At 45.0% G+C, this 23042-nt stretch overlaps 1 protein-coding gene across 4 annotated transcripts in view; it reads right to left on the bottom strand.

Moving 5' to 3' along the window:
- Positions 1–2246: 2246 nt before the first annotated feature.
- The window catches only part of CLTA (clathrin light chain A), a 137392-nt gene continuing 116596 nt past the window's right edge, over positions 2247–23042 (bottom strand). For all 4 annotated transcript variants that reach the window (XM_086961667.1, XM_086961668.1, XM_086961669.1 and 1 more), the window contains one exon: positions 2247–2739. In XM_086961667.1, the coding sequence (XP_086817793.1) occupies positions 2568–2739 (172 nt within the window). In that variant the 3' untranslated portion in view covers positions 2247–2567. The remainder of the gene's footprint in view (positions 2740–23042) is intronic.

Genomic DNA, 23042 nt, shown 5'->3' with positions numbered 1-23042 from the left:
GCATGGCTGCCCCCACTTTTTGTCAAACTGTTGACGCACCCTGACTGAGTGTGCCCCTGGCTCCCGCCAACCTGGCACCCAGGGCTCATAACACCCCCCCCCCCCCCCCCCCCCCCCCCTCCAACTGCACCACTGCAAAACCCAACCGGCAACTCCCCGGCCACATGCAAGCCCCCTGCAAAAGGCACCATGGGCACCACAACCAGGGAAGGCTCCAAAGGGTCACAACACCCACCATGCCTCACAAACTCTTGCTACAATTACTGTTCATATCCTTCAAGTATACTGCTGCATGTAACTAGCAGAAGACATGTATAAAAATGATAGCATGGACACTGCGATTTCCCAAAATGACCCACCTGAGCCCAAGGGCCCCAACTATGTAGTGGGCTTCACAACTCACCTGGGGACAGTTCTGGGTGATGGCCTTGGCTTCAAGTTTGCCACATGGTCTGGAATATTAGTGCCAGAACTGGACCGTGCTTTGGTACAATGGTAAAACCAAAATCTAGCAAAATCTCAACACAAATGTTGTATGCCTGCTTCTTCATAATAGCAGAGTGACATGTTCCGTTCAACACACTGTCTAGTCGGTGTGTATCACTTACAACGCAACTTTTACGTCGTAATGCTGTTACAACGCAGCTATTACAACGCAGGATCCATTACATCGGATGCCATTACAACGCATGGCATTACATAGCAGATGGTATTACAACGCATACTATTACATCGTAAGTATTGGTAAGTATATAATTTTTTAAATTTTATTTAATATTATATAATTGATTTAATTATTATTAATTATAAATAAAAATAAATAAAAATCTTTATTTATGTTTTTAAATATTATAAATTAAATATATTAATTTAAGTAATTTTTTAAATAAGTATGAGTATAGGAGTATATGTTTTGGTGGTACTGAGGTATATGTTTTGGGGTGTTTGGGTATTTTTAGGTTTTAGGGCAGGGTTTGCGTTTTGGGGTACAGGGGTGTTTTTAGGTTTTAGGGCAGGGTTTGGGTTTTGGGGTACAGAGGTGTTTTTAGGTTTTAGGGCAGGGTTTTGGGGTACAGGGGTGTTTTTAGGTTTTAGGGCAGGGTTTTGGGGTACAGGGGTGTTTTTAGGTTTTAGGGCAGGGTTTTGGGGTACAGGGGTGTTTTTAGGTTTTAGGGCAGGGTTTTGGGGTACAGGGGTGTTTTTAGGTTTTAGGGCAGGGTTTGGGTTTTGGGGTACAGGGGTGTTTTTAGGTTTTAGGGCAGGGTTTTGGGTTTTGGGGTACAGGGGTGTTTTTAGGTTTTAGGGCAGGGTTTTGGGGTACAGGGGTGTTTTTAGGTTTTAGGGCAGGGTTTTGGGTTTTGGGGTACAGGGGTGTTTTTAGGTTTTAGGGCAAGGTTTGGGTTTTGGGGTACAGGGGTGTTTTTAGGTTTTAGGGAAGGGTTTGGGTTTTGGGGTACAGGGGTGTTTTTAGGTTTTAGGGCAGGGTTTGGGTTTTGGGGTACAGGGGTGTTTTTAGGTTTTAGGGCAGGGTTTGGGTTTTGGGGTACAGGGGTTTGTGTTTTGGGTTAATTAAATTATATTTACCATTTTTAAATTAATTAAAATATATTTAATAAATTAAATAAATTTTATTTCATTAATTACATTTTTAAATTAAATTAATTAAATTAAATAAATTATTTCAATTAATTTAATTTAATATCAATTATAAAAATATGTACATTAAGTTAATTTTATTATTTTAATTAAATTAAATTATTCCCATTTTTTTATTGAAATTACATTTATTAAATAGATATTATTTTATTAAATTAAATTAATGGCTATTTTAAAATGTATTTTATTTAAATTAATTAAATTAATTAAATTAACTTAACATTTTTAAAAAAAGGTATACTTACCTATACTTACGATGTAATGCCATGCGTTGTAATACCATCTGCTATGTAATGCCATGCGTTGTAATGGCATCCGTTGTAATGGATCCTGCGTTGTAAAAATTCCGTTGTAACGGAATGCGATGTAAAAATCCGCGTTGTACTGACACCAATCCGTCTAGTCCAGTGTTTTTTTTAGCCAGCAGCACTTTGTATTATGGGACTTGTAGAATTCCAGTATGCAATGTGGCATTTGCTAAAACGTCAATTATTTCTTTAGGACAAGTCTTTAAAATGTATATGACAAAGTTCAATTTGGATTATGTGCATTCCAATACAAGCGTTCAGGAAAAAAAGGAAAAAAATGGATAACTGTTTAGTAGTTCTTTAATATCATCAATACATTGTTGCACAAATCAAAACCAATGACATCACATAATGCACAGAAGCACAAACAGTGAGGATACAAATCTATGGAATGCTCCCTTCCCCAGACCAATACGTGTGCAGGAAGGAGTATGCCGGGAAAGAACATCCAATCATAAACAATGATCTACTCCACGTTCACCATGAGCTTTGGTCCACCCTCCCAAAAAACGGAACATTTGAACATAATTCCTTTACAGACAACATGGCTTCTCATAGTAAGTTTACAATATTGCAAGTTTAGTGATTTGTTGTGCATTTATTTCAGTGGACGAGGGGTGCCTGCTTGAGCGAGATGAGGACTGAGCGCATTCGGGATACATCCTTGGACTGCTTACTAGATTTGGGGTTAAAGTCACAGAGCCGAGCTACGCGTTCCCACTCAGTACCTGGAGTGGTTTCTTCAACTTCGCTCACAAAAGCTTCTTCGGCTGCCCTGAAACCAACACATCACAAAATTGATGTTATTTTCCTTCTTCATACGGATGAAATATATACAACTTTAGGTTTTAACTGAGAAACAACAAAACCACTTGCATGCAACCTATTGTTCAAAAGTCATAATTTAAAGTGTTTTATGACGAGAAAAGGGCATTGGGCCAAGGTACTGCAAAAATTCCTGGGGCAAGACTTCTGCGCCTCTGGTCTAACGCAGCGCATTTGAAAATTAAAACGCTGTGCAACAAAATTAATTTGACGGTACACTGCCATCCAACCTAACCGGTATGATACCAGAGTCTGCACTAGGGATAAGTTAGGAACTATAGAAAGTAGTTTTGGGTATAATAAATTCATTTCATGATTACAGATCGCAGGTACTCTTAACCACACCCAGAATAAAAGCTATTATACAAGGAATCATTTTTGTGTCCAGACCTGAATCACCTTACCATAAACTTTCAACACGTTACGGATAAGGTAAATTCAAATCTAATATTTATAATTCCAGTATCAATACAGGTTACGTTAATCTTTACATAGTAACAATGGAATACACTCTCTCTTGTACATTACTATGTAATTTACCCATCAGGGACAATTACAAAGACAAAGCCCGAACGTTGCTCTAAGACACTCTCGGCATAATCAACCACGCCACCATAGAGGAAGATCATTCTAACCATACAGATCGGTCTCTCATACCAAAAAGGTAAAATCCTAAGCAAATTCTAGTTTTTGGCATATGAAAGTTATCCCTCTGCATCATTGTTAAACAAATAGAAATTAATGTGCCTTTGATGCTTTAAACAGTGCATCTAAGCAATTAGATCTAGGTAACAATCACCTTTTGAGATATAGTCGATTTATTCAATATGGAACAACAAATTCTGACTACCAGATGGGCTAAGTCAAGAGATAGGCAATAAACAGCACTATAGATTAGATTCTAGTAGCTTTCCCTGTCCCTTTGGACCCTGAGAAACTGGCCCTAGATGTGCATGTAACGGCTATTCCTTCACCACATAGGCAAGATACCCTTATGTGCCAATACAGGATATATGTGAATTAATAGCTTTGTTGGATAAGAACTTGCTTAATCCACTCTGAAACTCAGTACCCAGAGCAACACTGTGCATATGATATGATGTGTGTTAAATCTGAATAAGCACAATGTGTTAAAATTGTTTAGCCCCGTATGACATTATGAAATTCTGTACCTAGGCATGTACTGTATGTATCTTTAGTTAAATAACATGAATAACAGTTTTTATGTAAACGTAAACAAGTTAAACTTAACAACAAGTACACTGCTATGTAATTAATTGCACTGTGTATCCATTTTTTAGGACCATATGTACACCACGACAGGAATTGATTTTTGTCTTGATAAAGGTGGATAGAATTCCAAAAGACCACCGAAACGCGTTGACGTCTTAATACAGTGTGATTCGTGGCTCAAACATCGTTGTTGATACAGTATTACCACATATGTACATTACGTTGTCCCAAAAGAGCATCAGAACACACGCCTTGTAATGTACAAATCATATGTCTTACTGTTTTTCTGTCTGTTTCTAGCAATATTGCGGGTCAATATTGTTTATGTACTGTTTTTTTATAATTCCTATTTTAACCTGTGTCAAGCAGTTCATTATATTTTCTGCTTTTTTAACTTTACTGTATACAATAAATTTTGCTAAATTTTTTACTCCAGATCTAATTGTCATAGTTCCTTAAAACATTTTTTTTCTCATTTATAGTGTTTATGTATATGACTTTGTTCAAGGGAATTGCTTTTTTATACAGGAATTCACTCTTGCCAGGATCTTGGTTAACTCGTTCGGTGCATCGGACGGCCCTTGGCCGTCTGAATTCACAGTGGGCGTATGCAGAGGACAGCCGGGGGCCGTCCGAAACACGCCCACTCCATAAATCACCTGCACCATGGTGGAATTCGCGCCGTGGTCAACGGGTTAAAAACCAGGGAATCATGTTCTATCCAGCACCTTGAAGTAGTAGTTTAAAACTGAAGCAGAGCTACTTTTCTTTGTTTCTCCACAAAGGGTATGTTGACTGAAGCACCCTGCCTGATCACAAAAGACAGCAAGTTATTGTTCTGGGCCTTCCAGCAGCAAGTGTATTCATTTTGTGTTGAAAACATGAATTGCAACTTTGCCTTTTGGCTTTTCTCCCGCAGTTGATAAAGCAAGAGTTATTCTTACTAGCTTTATTCTGTCACTGTAACACATCAGATGCCTCCTGATGGCTAGAGTTTTGTAAGTCATTTACCATTAATTCACACTGAAAAACATCAAGGTAGAGAAAGATCTCATGAATTAAACTAAACTCCAAAAGTAGTTTGGGAGAGATATAGAGGGGGTTCTAAACACCACATTGTCTTGTAAAATGTAGTAGTCTTACACCCTGAGGGAGTGCAACTGGCCAGCTCTTTATATTGAGAAACAAAAAAGCACCGTTTAGGCTCCCAATTCAATCTGGTTGCCAAACTAGGGTTTGAATGAGATTTAACCAACACGCTTGGACAACCTTTAAAACCGATCATTGCTGGGTCCCCTCATGCAGGAGGCAAACTTCAATTACCCCTAAATTTACCTTTTCCGGTGTACTCGTCTATCTATCTCCTGCTTTTCCCGAACTTATAGCTCCTCTGGTTATGAGACTTAAATATTCATTTAGAAAATTCTGCATGCAAAACTAGCACTGGTTTTATCTCTTATTTGGCTTCCTTAAACGTCAATCTACTTAATTCCGGTCCGACGCATGAGGCGGGTCATTTACTAGACCCTATCTTTTCGAATCTCGCTAAGATCACATGTTCTCCTACACTACGAATATGCTGGTCTGATCACTATCTTATTAGATTCAATCTAAGACTCCCTGCATATTGTGCATTAACCTCTTCAGCTCAAGACTCGCAAATTAGGAACTGGAAAAAACTTGATATCACTGCCCTGAATACATATCTAAACTCTCACCTTCCGTGTTCCAAACAATTAGTTCACTATTTTTCTACCTCAGTGCAACAATGGTTTCTTACGGCGATAGGCACCTGTCTACCACTCTCAAACAAAAGAGTAAGCAGCCACCGGCCCCCAGCACCATGATTCACCGAATCGCTGAAAACAGAAAAAGCGAATTGCAAAGCTATGGAACGTAGGTGGAGAAAAAACTACACGCCCGAATCTAAAATTGGCTACAAAACCATGTTAAAAAAAAGATCATAACCTTTGCAGACAAGCCCGTCCAGATTATGTCTTTACCACCATCTAATGCCCAAATCTGCTCCAAAATGCTCTTTAATATGGTCAAGGAGCACGCGGGCTCAAAAACTCAAGCAACGCCCCTGCACTAAATAAACAAATGTGAAACACTGGCCACCTTTTTTATCCAAAAAGTTGAAAAAAAATCTACCAAGACATCGTGCTTGCGCAAGATAAGAATCTCCTTCCCTCGTCTGAATCACCCATACCACTCTTCACTGACAATACCTGTCATAACCAAATTGAATCACCTGGCACTCCTGACTGCCTTCTTGATTCCTGGCCCCGGCTAAATATACACACTCTAATAAAATCCCTTACCAACCTTTGCCTATTTCTGTGCTTAAGCAATTGGATACTTCTTCGCTGCTCGTGATCACAGATCTCCCAAATGCTTCCCTACAGGAAGCTACCATCCCATCTGACTGGAAACATGCCATGATACACCCACTTCTGAAAAAAGCCAACACTGACCCTGATCAATCCGCAAACTATCGACCTATTTCCCTGCTGCTGGTTTTCTCAAAAATACTAGAGAAGCACGTTCACTCGCATCTCACTCAGTTCGTGACCACCCAAAACCTTTTGCATCCCACCCAGTCTGGTTTCAGAAAAGGTTTCTCCACAGAAACCACTTTGTTAGGAGTTACGGAAAACATACGCCGCCACCTGGATACTGGAGACACCGTGGCTCTTATCCCACGGTCTCATACTGTTTTAATCAATACTCAGTTTACTGGGCATCTGTGGCACCGCTCTCAACTGGCACGCCTCATTCCTCACAAATTGCACCTTTCAAGTTTTAACCCTACGGCCTGCTCAGAAACTTATTCTTTCGTCCGTGGGGTGCCACCGGGCTCCATACTTAGTCCTCTACTTTTTAATTTGTATGCAAGACCCCTAGCTGAAGTTGTAGAGGAATCAGGGCTGTCCTTATATTCATATGCCGACAATTCCCAAATCATTTCTCTCTCCTCAAAGAACACTAAGGACTCTCCCCCCCTACAAATGGGTCTAATCAAAATAGCATCATGGAAGCAACAAAACTATCTTAAATTAAATGGAGAGAAAACCGAGGTGCTCTTATTTGGAAAAAACAAACATCTGTGGGACCCTCAACACTGGCCGTGTGAAATGGGCGCTCTCACCACACCCTCCTCCCAAGCTCGAAACCTGGGCATCATCATTGATGATTCGCTTAGCATGCACTCTCAAGCAGTAAAAGTAACGGCTACGTGTTTCGCCATTCTCAAATGGCAAAAAAAAAAAAAAAATCTGCTGGATGTTACCAGAGTCTACTCAGAAAACCGTGGTTAATGCCCTGATCAAGTCAAGATTGGACTATGGAAATGTGCTCTACTTGGGCTCAAACAAAGTCGTACCCGCAGGCTGCAGATGGGACAGAATTCTGCAGCCAGGTTGCTGTGCGGGGTCCCAAGAGCCACATCCATTTCTCCACATCTACAAAACTTGCACTGGTTCAGGGTGGAAAACAGTCAAATTCAAAGCCTTGAACTTCATGCATAAAATCAAAGCAGGTAACCCCCGCAATACCTTCAATCCTTGGTCTGTACCTATTTTCCCTCTCGTAACCTCCGTTCCTTCCCGCAAGGGAAATTCATCGTTCACAAAATCAAGCTTTAACTGATGGGCGGAAGGTCGTTTCCCTATCTGGGCCCCTCACTTTGGAATGCACTGCCTACAGCACTACGCAATGAGACTGACTATATTCAATTTGACAAATCCTTGAAGACATGGCTTTTTGACAACAAACCGGCTACTATAATTCCATCTACACCTCGGATCTGCGGCTGAGCATTATAAAGTCAAATAATAATAATAATAATAACAAAAGCATGTGTATCAATATCAAATTGAATACCCATATGTATGGTCTAGTTCTTAAGCTAGCATCTGAAAATTACTGTTCTACACACAGTGGTATTCTATTGTGCAGCCTGCATAGAATACAGGACAGTTAAATGCTGATAGGTGGATGTGTGTGCAGGCAAGGTTCCTTCAATAAACCTTAAGTATTACCTGTTGATTGAGATAAAAAGAGCAACAATACAGATGAATGAAAAGTTGCTTTGTGATGTGAGCTCGAAGTATGAAGCCAGTGTACAATTGCAAACTTAAAATAAGAAAAACTATGGTATCTAAACTAAAGAGGCGGGAGTATTTACAGTGACCATCTGAAATCAATTTAAAAACAAGCTCCGGTTAAGGGAATTGTTGGCAGTAGAATACTCACTACGCATATTGCCCGTTGTGTTCGAGCCATCACGCGCCACTGTGCGTAAAGCGCAAGTCAGCAAAGAGCCTGGAGTGCGTCAGTCGCCAAGTGAACAGCAGTCAGCGAGGACAGGACACAGACCATAGACTCTGGGCCAATGATAAAGGGTGAAGGATGAGACCAGGCGTGGTCCTCATTTTAAATGGTGGTCAAATTATCTGTGTTCAGAAGCAAGAGGTCAACTGCGTTCAATTTGACACTTTGAGGCTAGTGTAAATAGGGTTACAAATTGGAATATTGCGCTCACCTGCTGTGGAAATGAAGGTGGATTTGAAGTTGAAATTTCTGCTGCTCATATTGTTTTTCAGTGTGGTGAAGAATAGATTATAGACTAGTCCAGACAGGTCTGGTGAAGAGTGGGCTCAGAACTATTTGTTATATGAAAGAGTGAACAAAGCATTATCATTAACCACCCCCAAGTATTCTAAACAAAACCCGGAGAACCATCCATGAGGAAGCCAGAGTGGATAAATACATTTTGAATTACATTCAAACAGATTAGAACAACTTGCTTCCAGTAAAGAAGAAACATTGTTTTGCCTTGTTAGGCCGATGAGTAGGAGAACTAAAAGCAGTTTCCTAAGAAGAGTAGAGCTAGATATAAGAAAATGTTTTGCAGTGCTATTACAGATGTGGACAACAACCGTGCAACAAAAGCGTGAAAAGGATTAACTAGTTTTTCCACAGTGAACAGAAAAGGAATGATTTTTTTGATGACAGCGTTTCTGCTTTAAAAAAAAAATAGCTACTGGTTGTAAATTTGGTACATTGCACACGTTCGTAAGAGATCAAGTGCTAATGCATGCATATATCAAGTCATAGAAAAAAAGACTGGATAAACGAGGACTTAAAAGTGTTGTGGCTACTTTTCACAAGGCAGAAAAGTTGGGGAGGTGTGCTAACATGATTTAGTAAGAAATCAGTGAGTTGGATAGTGAAGTGGTAGGGAAAAGAAATTTTAAGAAACAAGGAAAAGAGCACTTAGTGAATGTGACAGTGTTGGGTGGCAAAAAAAGGTAACAGTGGTAATCCCGATGATAAAGGTGGGACAGTAACAACCATTAGGCTTAGAGTAATCATGTCCACCAGCAAAACTAAGATGGGAGATTTGTGTTGTAATCGGCCATTTACAATAGCATGCAAAAAGAAGGAATCTACGATTAAGCATATAGACACAGAAGTGAAACCAAATTCTGGTGATGAAGAGCCTACTAAAAGTAATGTTTTAACGTTAAAGGACAGTATTAGTCTGCATAGTCTTAAGTGGTGTGGGGGAAAAAACTTTTTGCTATTAAAAAAAAAAAAAATCGGGGGTGTAGGCTTCCAAGTAGCAGAAGATTCTACCTCATCATACACCAATGTGGTGAAGGAGGTTTGAAAAGGGGAAAGTGTAGGGAAAATGGGTGGTAAATTATTTGAGTGGGACAGTAACCCACAAGGGAACAGCAGTACCTAATAAAATGTTAAAATATAGGAACCTAGTGCTCAGCTTCAACAATATAAAACAGTAGGCAAACTGTTTGTCGCCAAGAAGTGACCATCTGTGTTGGGTTGTTTCGAAAAGCGGAAGCTACCTATAGTTTTAGAACCAAATAATATTGAGCAGGTTATTATAGTCGATGAGGAGGAGACAATATGTAGTAGCATGTTGAAGACAATTTTGATCAAGTTTAAGGGAAACATTGGTCAATTAAATTGTTTGGAGTACAGAATTATACTAAACGATGATGCTTGCCTGGAAGATCACAAAGTATTCAAATTTCACTGTGGGAAGAAGCACCAAAAGAGCTGGAGAAACTGTTGCTGATTTTAATAAACATGCAACGGCATCAGATGGTGTATCCCCTTTGGTAACTGCACCATGGGCCAATAGGAAAATAAGGTTGTGAGGATTTCTGCAATCTTAATATTATGGTAGATAGGTTTCCTTGACTAAATATTGGGGAAAAGATGGCCACTGGTAAGAGGGCAAGTTGGTTTTCGACAGTGGAACTATCGTCGACCACCAGATTCCTTTAGAGAAAGAAAGACATACACAATGCCTTCATCACTGCAGATAGGCATTTCCAATTTAAGTGAATGCTATTTGGGTTGACATCCATGGTGCCCTTAAAGTTTAAGGGTTCAATCGTTTGAAAAGAGAATACATTTTTTCAGGTTCATATTCTTATTATTGAAAGGAACGCGAGAGAGCCTAATAGGGTGTTGGAAAAGGTGCTGGGAATTATAGCAAGGCATGGATTAGCACAGGACTATGATGAAGATAAATTTGTAAAAATTGGGCATTTTCGGAACGGAGTCCTTTCAATATGGTGTAGGCCGCACGGCGTCGATAGGCCCAGAGGCCAACTTGGATGACCGGAATGGAAACTTTGGCTTCGAAAGGTGACGCCGTCGATGTCGAAGACAGGTAGTAATTGTTTTATGAAGTTCTGCGCGTCGAAGTTGCAGAAAAACTGTTTCTGGCCGGAGCGGAGAAACTTTCATCCGAACCCAGTGGCGGAAAAAAACAATCTGAGGATAGAGCCGATGCCCATGCGCAGTATTGTCCAAGGGAGGAGTCACCTATCGGAACTAGCAAAGACTTCTTCCAAGAAGACAACAACCTGCAATCATCCGAGCCCAACACCAGGTGGCGATCTAATGCACAGTGTACTATCTGCAGCTCACATGCCTCGAACATAAGTATTATTTATTTGGGGAAATAATTTGTCAAGGGGTAAAACCAAGGATCCAGTCTAGTTGTTGTACTTAAAAATGTGCCAGCATCTCAAAGTAAATTTAGATAATTTTGAGGGTTAACCACATTTTTATGCAAAGTATCTATATACATTTGCCAACAAAACGTTTCACCTGAGGCAGATATTGAAAGATAATGTTAAATTCAAATGGTCAGAGCAATATCAAGAGTGCTCATATTGATGATTGTGGGAGTAAGGGGGTGGGGATGGGGACAAGGGTTAAACATTTTACCCTTTAATGCAACCACAAAACACGGACTTAACTTTTGACCATAGAGGAAAAGTGAATGAAAATTCTAGAATTGCAAGGCTGCATCTGCGTTTCCAAAATTATGTGCACAAAGTTATTTGTCCAGAGAAAAAACAATGTGGTAGCAGATTAATGATCTGCGTTAGAAACACCAATGGATGAAAGTAGGAAGGGCTCTTGGAATAACGGTCATGTGGTGATAATGGGTTAACAGCTATTAAGAATCAGAAATGGGTATGTGAACTGCTGTTCCGGAGGGTGATAGATTACATGTTTCAGGGTTGGTATAAAATGGGAGTGGTGGAGGTTGAGTGAATTCTGTTCTGAGAGGTCTGAGCTAGCAGTGCATGACAAGATTTTGAAAAGGGGTGAAAAAATAAATCCCCCTAGAGTCCTACAAGACAAATGTATCATTCAGTTCCACAAAGGTCACTTGGGTATTGTTCTAACTAAACAAGGGGAGAGAGGCTTTTACTGATGGTCCGAATGCATATTACAATCATGGCTCCCTGTTTTCCGGTTTTACTGATTTTTACAAATAAATACAGACAGAAAACATTCTATTTCCGGTCTGTATTTATATGTAAAAGTGAAATAATAGGCTTCTTTTGGGTGACTCTTTATGCTGAGATGATTGACTTTCAGGCCAGTAGCTGCAAATATTAGCAGCATGGTCAACAGCTATATATATTGGCAGCTTAGGGAGTTATAAAGCTCACTGAGATTTGCTTAAATTAATTGCAAGAAGTATTTGTGCTATTATGGCAATTGTTTGATGTGTGTATTATTGAATTTTTAGTTGCGTAATTTGCTAAAACGCACGAGGCATCAAAATATGAATGCTTGTTTATCTGTTAAATAAATGTGGAAATATAAGAGTTATCAAATCATCTGTTCACAAAACACAAAATAAATATGGAAAAATACCAATAAAATTGGCTAAAAAAATATGGGTAAATATAGACTAAAAACTTAAAAAAATAACCAGCAGTTCTATTTACAATTAATGTCCTGGAGTGTATCACATGCATGGTTGCCAATCGAATATTAAAAACGTAACTGCCTCTAATGTGTGAATATTAGTGGCGGGATGACGGATAGTGTCGAACAAGTTAATTACCTTTGGTAACACCTTATCTGTTAGAGATTATCTACCCGCAGATTCCTTACCTTAGAATTATCTCCAAGTGTCAGCCTGAATCCGGAATTTGTTTTGTGAGCAGTACCCCTGTGCGCCGGTAGGTGGCGTGGTATTTTTGCAACTTTCCACACAAGGGGCGCAGACCCACAAAGAACACAGACCACTGGTGAGGGAAACTAGAGCCCTGAAAGGGTAACAGCCCTGTCCCTACAAATCCGTTCGCAGAGCGGGGAGGATGGGTGGGTGGGTGGGTCGATAAGGAATCTGCAGCTAGGTAGTGTCTCTACCAGATAGGGTGCTATCGAAGGTAACTTGTTCATCTGAAGGACTTTTAGCAGCAGATCCCTTACCTTAGAAAAGATACCCAAGCAATACCATCACAGGAGGAGAATCTGCTGACAAAATTCATACGCGGAAGTCCTGCAGTACCGAACAGGCAAAATGCTCATCTCTACGCACCCGAATGTCCAGGCAGTAGCTTTGTCAACATGTGCAGGGAGGCAGATGTCCAGTACCAGAACTGCGCATGCTAATGCAGTGGACGCAGCCTTCGCTTTGGTGGAGTGAGCATGCAGGCCCTCAGGAGGTTGCTTGCAAGGAGCCTAAGTGGGCAATTGTGCAAAGGCTCAAAAAGAGTTCACATAAGAAAAGTGAGGACGAGATTAAGCTCCCACTGGGCCATAATCAAACGAAAAGGTGGAAAGTAATATTGAAAACCTTTCAAGAACCTATTTACAATAGGGGATTTGAAGAGGGCTGGCTAGTTAGGCAACTGAAAAAGTGGAAATAGCAGAAAGATAGCTCTTTAAAGTGCCCAGAGCAGAGCCATTCTGGGCAAGATAAAGGATGAAAACAAGAACCTGAGAAAGGGGAGGGAGAAAGCGGGTTGATCTGTCCTTCTGTACACCATGCCACTCATTTTCTCCTATGGCAGGCATAGACAGTCTTGGTGGAGGGTCACATGGCTGCCAAGATAATGTTACAGATTTAGAAGGAAGGTAGAAAGCTTGCAACAGTTGCCACTTAATTGATGCAAGAAGGCTGGAGGACCCTCCCCTGCTGCTTCCACAGAAGATCCTCTCGAAGAGGCAGCCTGATCGAAGGGCCGATGACCATGCTCAACAGCTTGGGATACCAGACTCTCCATGCCCAATCCAGAGCCACAAGGATGACTTGGTCCTGGTTATTCCTGATCTTCTTGGGAACTCTGAGCAGGAGTGGCATGGATGGAAAGTCGAACAGGAGGCCTGAGCTCCACTAAAAATAAAGTGTCTGCAAGCAAGAGCCGCCTTGGAAACTCCAGCATGCAGAACTGCTGCCATTGCACGTTCTCGGCGGTGGCGAACAGATTTAACCAAAGTTCCCCCTCACTGCTGAAAGAGACCTTGCACCACTTCTGGAAGGAGACACCATCCATGATCCGCTAGGCCTCTTCGGCTGAGTTAGTCATCCTTTTTGTGCTTGGCCATTTGTGTATCTGAGAGAAGGTTGCACCCATGAGGCTTGCTATTTTTGTGAGTGATATTACACTACTCTTATTGTCAAGAACATCCCTCTCACTCTGAACAGTAACCCACGTAGGTAGAGAAGTTTCAAAAGGAGTGGGGTTTCTGGAGGCTCTGGCATTCAAAGAGCCCACCAGATGCTGAACCACCAGAGAAATACCTTGATGTTCCAGCCAGGTCCAGAGATGAAGAGCCTTGGGACAAAGGGTCCACAACCCCACTCCGCCCGGTTTGTTGCAGTACTGCATGGTTGTGGTGTCTGTGAACACCTGCACTAGCCTTCCATTGATGGAGTGCAAAAAGGCTTTCAATGCCAATCGGATCGCTTAGAGCTCCAACAGGTTGAAGTGGAGTCCAGATTCTGCCTGCGGCCAGAGTCTTCTGATCTCCACCTCTCCCAGATGGCTGACCCATCCCAGGAAAAGCACATCTGTAACTACTGTCAGATCTGGTTGGGAAAGGGAGAAGTGTCTGACGCTAACCCAATCACAGTTTATAAGTCACCACTACAGGTCTTTCACAGTTCCTTCTGAGATCCGGACCATGTCGGAGAGATTCCCCTGATTCTGCACCCACTAGAACTCCAGGTCCCACTGCAAAGCCCAGATATGCCAGGGGGCATGTTTCACCAGCAGGATGCTGGAGGCCATTAGGTCAGTAGCCTCAGAGTCAGTCTCACCACAATCCAGGATAGAGGCTGAAACATCTGTATCATAGTCTGAATATCCTGGATTCGCAGTTCGGGAGGATAAGCCTGAAACTGCAAAGTGTGCAGACAGCTCTGATGAAAGAGAGCATCTCAGAGCGAGTCTGCTGTACTTTAGGCATGTTGATAGTGAACCCCAAAAAGTGCAGGAGGCAGACCGTAGTCTGGAGGTGGGAGATGACAGCCTAGGGCGAGCCCACCTTCAACAGACACGTGTTTTAGGTAAGGGAAGACTGGCACCCCTGATCTCCGCAGAGAGTTTGGCAAACTAAAAATGCATGTGGCCCACCGTGACCTGTACGGTAATGCCAGTGGACAGGCAGGGCGAGAATATTAAAGTATGCGTCTTGCAAGTCCAACTCTACGATCCAGTCTCCCGGGTCAAGGGCAGGCAATACCTGAACTAGCGTGGGCATTTTGAAATGGTCCCTCTTGAGGAAGAAATTTAGAGGGTTCAGGGCTAGGATAGGAAGAAATCATCAGTCCTTCTTGGCCACCAGAAAATAGCAGGAATAACAACCACTACCTATTTCTGGTGGGCACCCTCTCTAGGGGTCCCCTGGCCAAGAGAGCCGTCGCCTTCTGGAAGAGATGCGTCATCCACCGTCAGCCTGTCGCAAGTTGGTGGCATGGGGATCGGGGTAGTCGCAAAGAGGAGGGAGATGCCCTTCTGGATGGAAACCCACCAGTACGATGATATGGACTGTTAGTGTGAAGGATGGTGGCGAATCCTGCGGCACACAGGGTGTCAAGAGGGCAGATTAGGAGGCTGTACTGACCTGACTGCTGGTTGCCTGTCAGTACAGTGTCCTCAGCCACGTAGAGTCTGAGAAGTGCGCAGTGGATGGGGGGTCATAGACTCCGCTAGAAACCCGTTCCGTAGCCATTAAAGGCAGATTGGGGGAGGCCAGGGGCCATGGAACGGCCAAAGGACCTGCCCTTTGCCCTGCTGTCCTCACAGTGCTCCAGTGCTGAATCCGCCTCGTCTCTGAAGAGACTGCAGCCATCAAAGGGCATGTCCATAAGCGATGCTTGCACATGCCCAAAAAAGTCACTTATCCTCAACCAGGCATGGCGTTGTCAATTAAACTGCTCAGCCCAGGGAATCAGGTTGTGTCTTGACCATATCGTATCATGAACTTAGCGGAGTCCCTCCTGTCGGCAACAGCCTGGGAGGGTATGGCCTGGACCTCCTCCAGGACAGTTGCCAGCAATTGGGCAACCGTATCCCACAGAGCATGTGAATCGCGGCTCAAATCCACGCTGTGGTCATGGACTGCAGTGCCAGGCTCGTGGAAGAAAACATCTTGCCTACAGAATCTAGCCTCTTAAAATCCCGACCTGGTGGTGCGGTTCGGAATATGCCAGGATTTAAGTGGGGAATGGAGGCTTGGAACGTCAAGCTCTCTGAGGTGGGGTGTTGTGTGAGGAAGTTTGAGTCTCCTGGGGCAAGGTGGTGAAGGTGGTCAATCGCCTTGTTCACAGAAGCTGCTTTGCTGTGCCTTAACCAAGTCCAAGCAGGACGTCAGTAAGAGTCTCATTAAAAGGTAGAAGCTGTTCTGATGGGAACTGTCCTGGATGAAGCACATCTGTCAAGACATTTGTCTTGTCTGCCACCAAGGGCAAGCTCGTCCTTAGCCAATGTAGGAGCAGAAAACATGCCAATATCTGGAGAGGTGTGCAGCCCACTGGCTTCACCTATATCTCACACCAGTCCAAGGTCCAGTGGCCTCTCCAGTTCCTCCCAGAGTCCTAGCCCATAAGAATAGGGCTCAGGATCTGGCCTAACAGGCATGGCTCCAATTGGAGCTGGAGTCAGACAATGCCCCTCTGGCTCAGGGACGAGAATGGAGACTACACCACCAGTGGGCACCGCCGGTGGAGGTGGCACAAACAGCACTGGTCCGGATCCGGGAATGGATCCTAGGAGCCTCGTCGGAGCTGATGGGCCTGATGCAGAAGAAGTCCTGGCCAACCCTCAGGGTCTGAAGGCGAGCCAGAGGTAATGGGTCGCCTAAATATGAGGTGCATGGCCTCACAGAATTCTCTTCGTTGGTCATGGGTTGCTCGTGGAAACTCAGGGAGGCATGGAGACAGCTCAGGAGCTGGCTCAAACAAAGAGCCAGGCTTTGAACGTGGACGCTCCCTCATCTCGTTGCCAACGGACGGGGAGAAGTCGAAGATCTCTTTGAAGACTACTTCTTGTGGTGGTGTGACTTACTAGAGTGGCCCAGTGACTTCGGATGCTAAGAGGATCTCGGGCTCCATAACTGCTCCCAGGACCTTCCACTCGACCAGTACCTTGATCATCGTGGCGTCACACGTCAAGCCACCAAGATCTTGAGGGATCGCTCCCTCAAGCCCTTCAGGTTCATGGCGCAGCAATTGGTGCAGGCCTTAGGGTCATGGTCGCGCTCAAGTCACCATGGGAATACAAGGTGCAAGCCCGTCACCGATCACCGACAGGCGCCGCAGGACTTGAAGCCAGCCTTCCTTGATGACATTACCTTTCGGGTCGGTAGATGCCCAAGACGCAACAGAAATCTCAGCGACAGCGCAGGAGGGGGGGGGGGGGGTTGTCAGTTCTCCCTGTCCGTGTAAAGCACCAGGGACTCTCCCGCAGCGTGGGAAGCAACACCTTTTGGCGCGGTGGAGGCCCGCGACGCACCAGCAATCTTGCCGGAACACTCGGCGGCAGAACGGGAGGCGGGGCCAGTCCTCCCTTTGTGTACAAAGCACCAGGGGCTCTCCCACAGCACCAAGGGTGGCCCAGCTGCGCCCGTCAGCAGCCGGGCTGGGCCCAATCTCTTAGTTTTACATTCTCATCGAGTTCAGTGGATGAGTACTGCTGGCAGAGGATGTCAGCCATATGATTTTGAGGATTGTTTCCCCTTTATCTTCTGCCCCCTCATTACCTAACTTACAACCAGTAGTATGGGCATACAGAAGGTGGGGGTAGAAAGCCACCTACTAAGCAAACTATCACTCCCAAGTGATTCACGACAGACACCTTTCTGGCTCGTGCCGTGGGTGCTTTATCCACAGAAATTGACCTTACTGAGAGGCACATGTCCCTTAACGCGACTGGCAAATGGGGTACCGAATGTGTAACATCTATTAAGGGGAAGCCGTGTCTAGGTAATGACCAAGATGCCCAGAGTGCAGGATACACTAGTGAAACCATCTGCCAAATACCAACTGTACCAGAACTGGCATCCATCTCTACCTCCCCATGTCAGGTCACTAGGGGTACAGCTAAAGATTGGACTACAGCCGGTCCACCAGCAGCCAAACGAAAAAGAAAGACTAAGTTTGGAAACACCGGTTGACCCGAGGTCCCTGGCTGCATTTGCTCTGCAGGTGACAGTTGATAATGAAAAGAACTCTAGGGTCAAAACAATATGGGCCCCATTTTGGGATAAGCTAACATCTGTTATTAATATATTACTAACTCCCCTCAAAGAAAGACTGGGTAGGATGGAGGAGGAATTAAAAAAGGTAACTAATGTGAGCGTAATGCCTTTGGATAAGAGGCCTCCACCATTAGAATCAAGACTGAATAGTGCTACAGGTGGCATGCCCCCTCATGCCAAGGCTATCATTCGTCCCAGCCAAGATGCGATGTTGGGAGAAAATGTAGAAGAGATTAACAGGGAATCTATCAGGGAACCTTTCACCATGACACTTTTTGTGGCCCAACACTCAAGGGACTCAAACATATACCCTCTCAACACAAATATGCCTTTACAAGATTTAGTTACCATTTATCTGCCACCTGCTAGCTGTCTGCTATGGGGGGGCTCTTCTGGAAAGCCTGCTGAGACCCCCCCCCCCGCAAGTGTTTTTCATGTGACCAGGTGGGCACAGCCACCCACCAGTGGGTAGACCAAGGTGTTGGCTAGTCTAGGGCTTGGGGAGGAGCAGTGCCTACAGTGGCGTGGGGATCCTGCAGAAATGTCCCTAGTCTCACTAGGGGATAGTGAGATGGTCCCATGAAACCAGGTGCCCCCTAACACAAAGAAATACAGCACTTGGGTGACCATCAATGGGAAAAGGGTAGAGGCTCTCAAGGATACTGGAGCCAGTGTGACCTCAGTCTAGTGTGACCTGGCCTCTGAAGTAGTTCCTAGGCCATTCTACCAAGTAGTTGCTGTAGTCAACTCTGAACGCCTTTGTATTGTGGCACAGATTCCCTTTGAATGGGACGGGGGGGGGGGGGGTGCGGGAGGGGTTTTGGTTTCCTCTGATCCCATGAGGGTGGTTTGGGGGGTCATCAGGTCCCTTGAGGTTGGTTGAGAGCCCTACCAAGCCTGTAGATGGTCTGCTAGGTAACGACCTGGAGCAGTCCTGTGGAAGGATGTTGAGCTCAGGTCTAACTTGGAGATGCTTGGGTTGCCAGAGTGGGCATGTGTGTCCACTCGGTCAATGGCGGCCAGGAAGGGTGATCAGAAGACCTAGAGCCTGAAACAGTGGCCCAGGTCCCTGCCAAGAGAAATGGCAGGAGCCACCGGAAACCGGTCCCTGAAGTCCCCACGGACTGGGAGGAGGCTGACCTTGAGGGGGTTACCCCGGTATCTACAGGGGCACAGACAGCTGAACTGGGGGACATCTCCGAGCTGACCCATTGGCAGCAAGAAAGAGGTCCCACCAGGGAAGACTTCTGCAGGGAGCAGAAGGAGTGCCCTTTTCTGGAGGCAGCTGGTGATCCGTCTGGATCACATTGGATCTACTAAGAGAACGGTCTCCTGTATAGCGAGCCCAAGGCCGCTGAGCCTGGGTCAGCCCATGTGCTGGTGGTACCCCAGGGCTTCAGGACCTTCCTACTGGGTCTGGCTCACGACCTGCCTTTGGCAGGACATTTGGGGCAGGACAAGACCTTTGACAGGCTTGTCACCCACTTCTGGCGTCAAATGCAAAGGCAGTCAGATGGACATTGCAGGTCTTGCCAAACTTGCCAGGCAAGTGGCAAGAGTGGGAGGAAGGTTAAAGCTCCTCTCCAACCTTTTCCAGTTATTGTAACACCCTTTGAAAGGGTAGAGATGGACATTGTGGGGCCACTGGATCCCAAGACAGCCATGGGCAACAGGTAAATCCTGGTCTTGGTGGACCATGCCACCCAGTACCCGGATTGACAGTTTGTGCAGTTCTGCTTCCCTTTTCAATCCTGTAATACGTGTTGCAGTTACTGTCGGTTTTGAGCTTATGTAAAACTTCATTGTACTATAAGCCACTGCTTTTCTCCACCTTATTTGTCTGCTATTCTATCTTTTTCTTTCCCCCATGTATTGTCTTTCCTTTTCCTCTGACTCGGTACAGGCTTGTGCCCAGTTAATTGTGGCTTGTTCCACTTTCTAAATTTTGTATATACTCACCAAATCTCTAAAATAAAAGTCTCCTTGTCCGGCTGGACGTTGGAAAAAAGATACATAGCCTTTATCATAAGTCTGTGCCTGTTATTATATGTCATATCCGCCAAAAGCTTAGGACCTTTGTTAGTTCTAAAACCCAGTACCCGGAGGCAATCACTCTCAGGACAACGACGGCGCCAGTGGTGGGCCGGGCGTTAATGGGGATCTTTTCCCGCGTGGGTATCCCCCGAAAGATGGTTTCTGACCGTGCCCCGAATTTCATGTCGAAGTATATGACATCCCTGTGGAAGAAGTGCAGTATAACCTACAAGTTCACCACTCCTTACGACCCATAAGGTAACAGTTTGGTGCACAGATTCAACCAAACCTTGAAGGGCATGATTAAGGGTCTAAAGAGCCCATGAGGCGCAAGTGGACGTCCTCTTGCCATGCCTTGTCTTAGCATACAGGGAGGCGCCTCAGAAGTCTCTTGGTTTCAGTCCCTTTGAGCTCCTGTATGGTCACCCTGTGAGAGGACCTCTGAGTTTGGTGAAGGAAGGCTGGGAGGCAGCTCACAGGAAAACTCCCCAGGATGTGTTTAGTTACATGCTGGCCTTCAGAAAACAAACTGCCCACTTCAGGAAACACGGTCCGGCAAACCTGGAAGTAAGCCAGGAAGAAATGAAAAAGTGGTATGACCAGAATGCCCCTCTAGTCAAGTTTCAACCTGGGCAAAAAGTGTGGGCCATTGCCCCAGTGGAACCCTTTGCCCTGCAGGACAAGTGGACTGGGCCTTTTGAAGGTTGTGGAGCGCAAAAGTGATGTCACCTACCTGGTGAACTTGCAGACTCCCAGGAACCCTTTGAGGGTCCACCACGTGAACGGCCTCAAGCCCTACTTTGAGAGGTCTGAAATGAGCATGCTCTTGGCGACAGATGATGGGGTGGAAGAGGAGAGTGAGACTCTCCCTGACCTCCGGTCCACCAAGGAGCACGATGGGTCAGTGGAAGGTGTGATCCACTCCCCTACACGGACCCCAGAGCAGCAGAGTGACTGGCAACAGTTGTTGGGACAGTTTGCCCCACTGTTCTATCCAACTCCAGGTGTTACTCACTGGTGTAACCATGACGTGGACACTAGCGACAGCCCTCCTGTAAAGAACAAGATTTGCAAGTTGACTAACCAGGTCAGGATCAGCATCAAGGAGGGAGTCTATAAGATGTTGGAATTAGGGGTGATGGAGCCCTCCAGCAGACCTTGGGCCAGCCCAGTGGTCTTGGTCCCAAAAGCTGCTACACCCGGTGCCACTCCAGAACTACGGTTTTGTGTGGACTACTGTAGGCTCAATGCCGTCACCAGGACTGATGCACACGCCATCCCCAGAGCGGAGGAGCTCCTTCATTCGTTGGGAGCTGCCAGGTTCCTCAGCACGTTTGATTTAACGTTTGGGTACTGGCAGATTCCTTAACCAATGGGACCAAGGAGAGGTCAGCATTCTCAACCCCAGAAGGACATTACCAGTTACGGGTGATGTCCTTTGGGTTAATGAGTGCCCCTGCCACCTTGAGAGGTTGGTCAACCAGGTGTTGGCTGGACTGGAGGATTTCAGTGCTGCATACCTGGATGACATTGTAGTGTTCAGTTCCAGCTGGGAAGAACACTTGGAGCACCTCAGGTAAGTGTTGAGGGCTCTGCAGAGTGCATGCTTTATGATCAAGGCCAGTAAGTACCAGATCGGGCAGGGCTCTGTGGTGTACTTGGGACACAAGGTAGGAAGCGCCCAGGCGACGCACCCAAAAACCTAAGATTGACACCATTCTGGCTTGGGAGCCCCCATAAGACCCAGAAAGAGATGAGCCCTTTTATTTTTCACCGGTTACTACAGGAGATTTGTTAAGGGCTATGGCACCATTATTGCACCCTTAACGGAAGCAGCCCAAGTAGGTGATCTGGACTGAGTCCTTCCAAAAAGCTTTTGATGCCCTGAAGGCAGCCATGTGCACAGCACCAGTGCTCAAGGCGCCAGACTTCTCCAAGGAATTAGTCGTGCAGACTGACGCTTCAGAGCATGGTGTGGGAGAGGTGCTCTCACAACTGAACAAAGAGGGCCTAGACCAGCCTGTAATCTTCCTTAACAGGAGACTACTCCCAAAGAACAGAGGTGGTGTGCCATAGAAAGGGAATCTTTTGCTGTGGTCTGGCACTGAAGAAGCTGAGACCCTACCTGTTTGGGACTCACTTCCGAGCTCAGACCGACTACAGGAGGGGACATGTGTTAGACTTGGCATCTTTTGGCGCGTTTCCCCTGTCTTCTTGCTTTCTGACCTCCCGGTTTTGACTCTGGTATTGCTGCTTTAGGTTCACTTTCTCACTGCTGTTCATTGTTAAAGTGCAAGTGCTCCCGTTGTAAATTATGTTATGGATTGGTGTTTCCATGATTGGCATATTTTATTTACTTTTGAGGCCCTAGTAAAGTGCACTGAGAGTGACAGGGCTGGTAAATCAAATGCTACTACTGGGCTTGCAGCATTGGTTGTGCCACCCACGGAAGTAGCCCTGAAAAGGTAACTCAGACCTGCCTCCGCAGAGTCTGTGGGCAGTTTTTAACTCCCATGTCGACCTGGCACGTGCACCCACTTGCCAGGCCCCAACCGTACCTTTTTCTATATGTCAGTCACCCCTAAGGGAGGCCCAAGGTACCCCTGCGGGCAGGGTGCTGTGTATGTTAGAGGTAGGACATGTTCTGATGTGTGTGACATGTCCTAGTGGTGAATTACAGTGTATTTCGTTTTTCACCATTGCAAGGCTGCCTGTGCCTATAGGACAGAATGGGGAGTTTGTTTATACCATTTTATGAGCATAACTACCCCTGGGAACAAGGTGGAAAAATAAAGTTCAGTATGCCTGGACTCAGAATGTTAAAATGCATCTTTTAGTGAAGATGATTTTTGCATTCTGTGTTTGAAAATACCACTTTTAGAAAGTAGGTATTTTTTTGCTTAGCCATCCTGTGTGCCTCTGCTGGGGTTG

The sequence above is a fragment of the Lissotriton vulgaris genome, chromosome 3_1 (assembly GCF_964263255.1).
Source record: "Lissotriton vulgaris chromosome 3_1, aLisVul1.2, whole genome shotgun sequence".
In the NCBI taxonomy this organism is placed as follows: domain Eukaryota; kingdom Metazoa; phylum Chordata; class Amphibia; order Caudata; family Salamandridae; genus Lissotriton; species Lissotriton vulgaris.
This window is presented reverse-complemented; position numbering and strand designations above follow the sequence as displayed.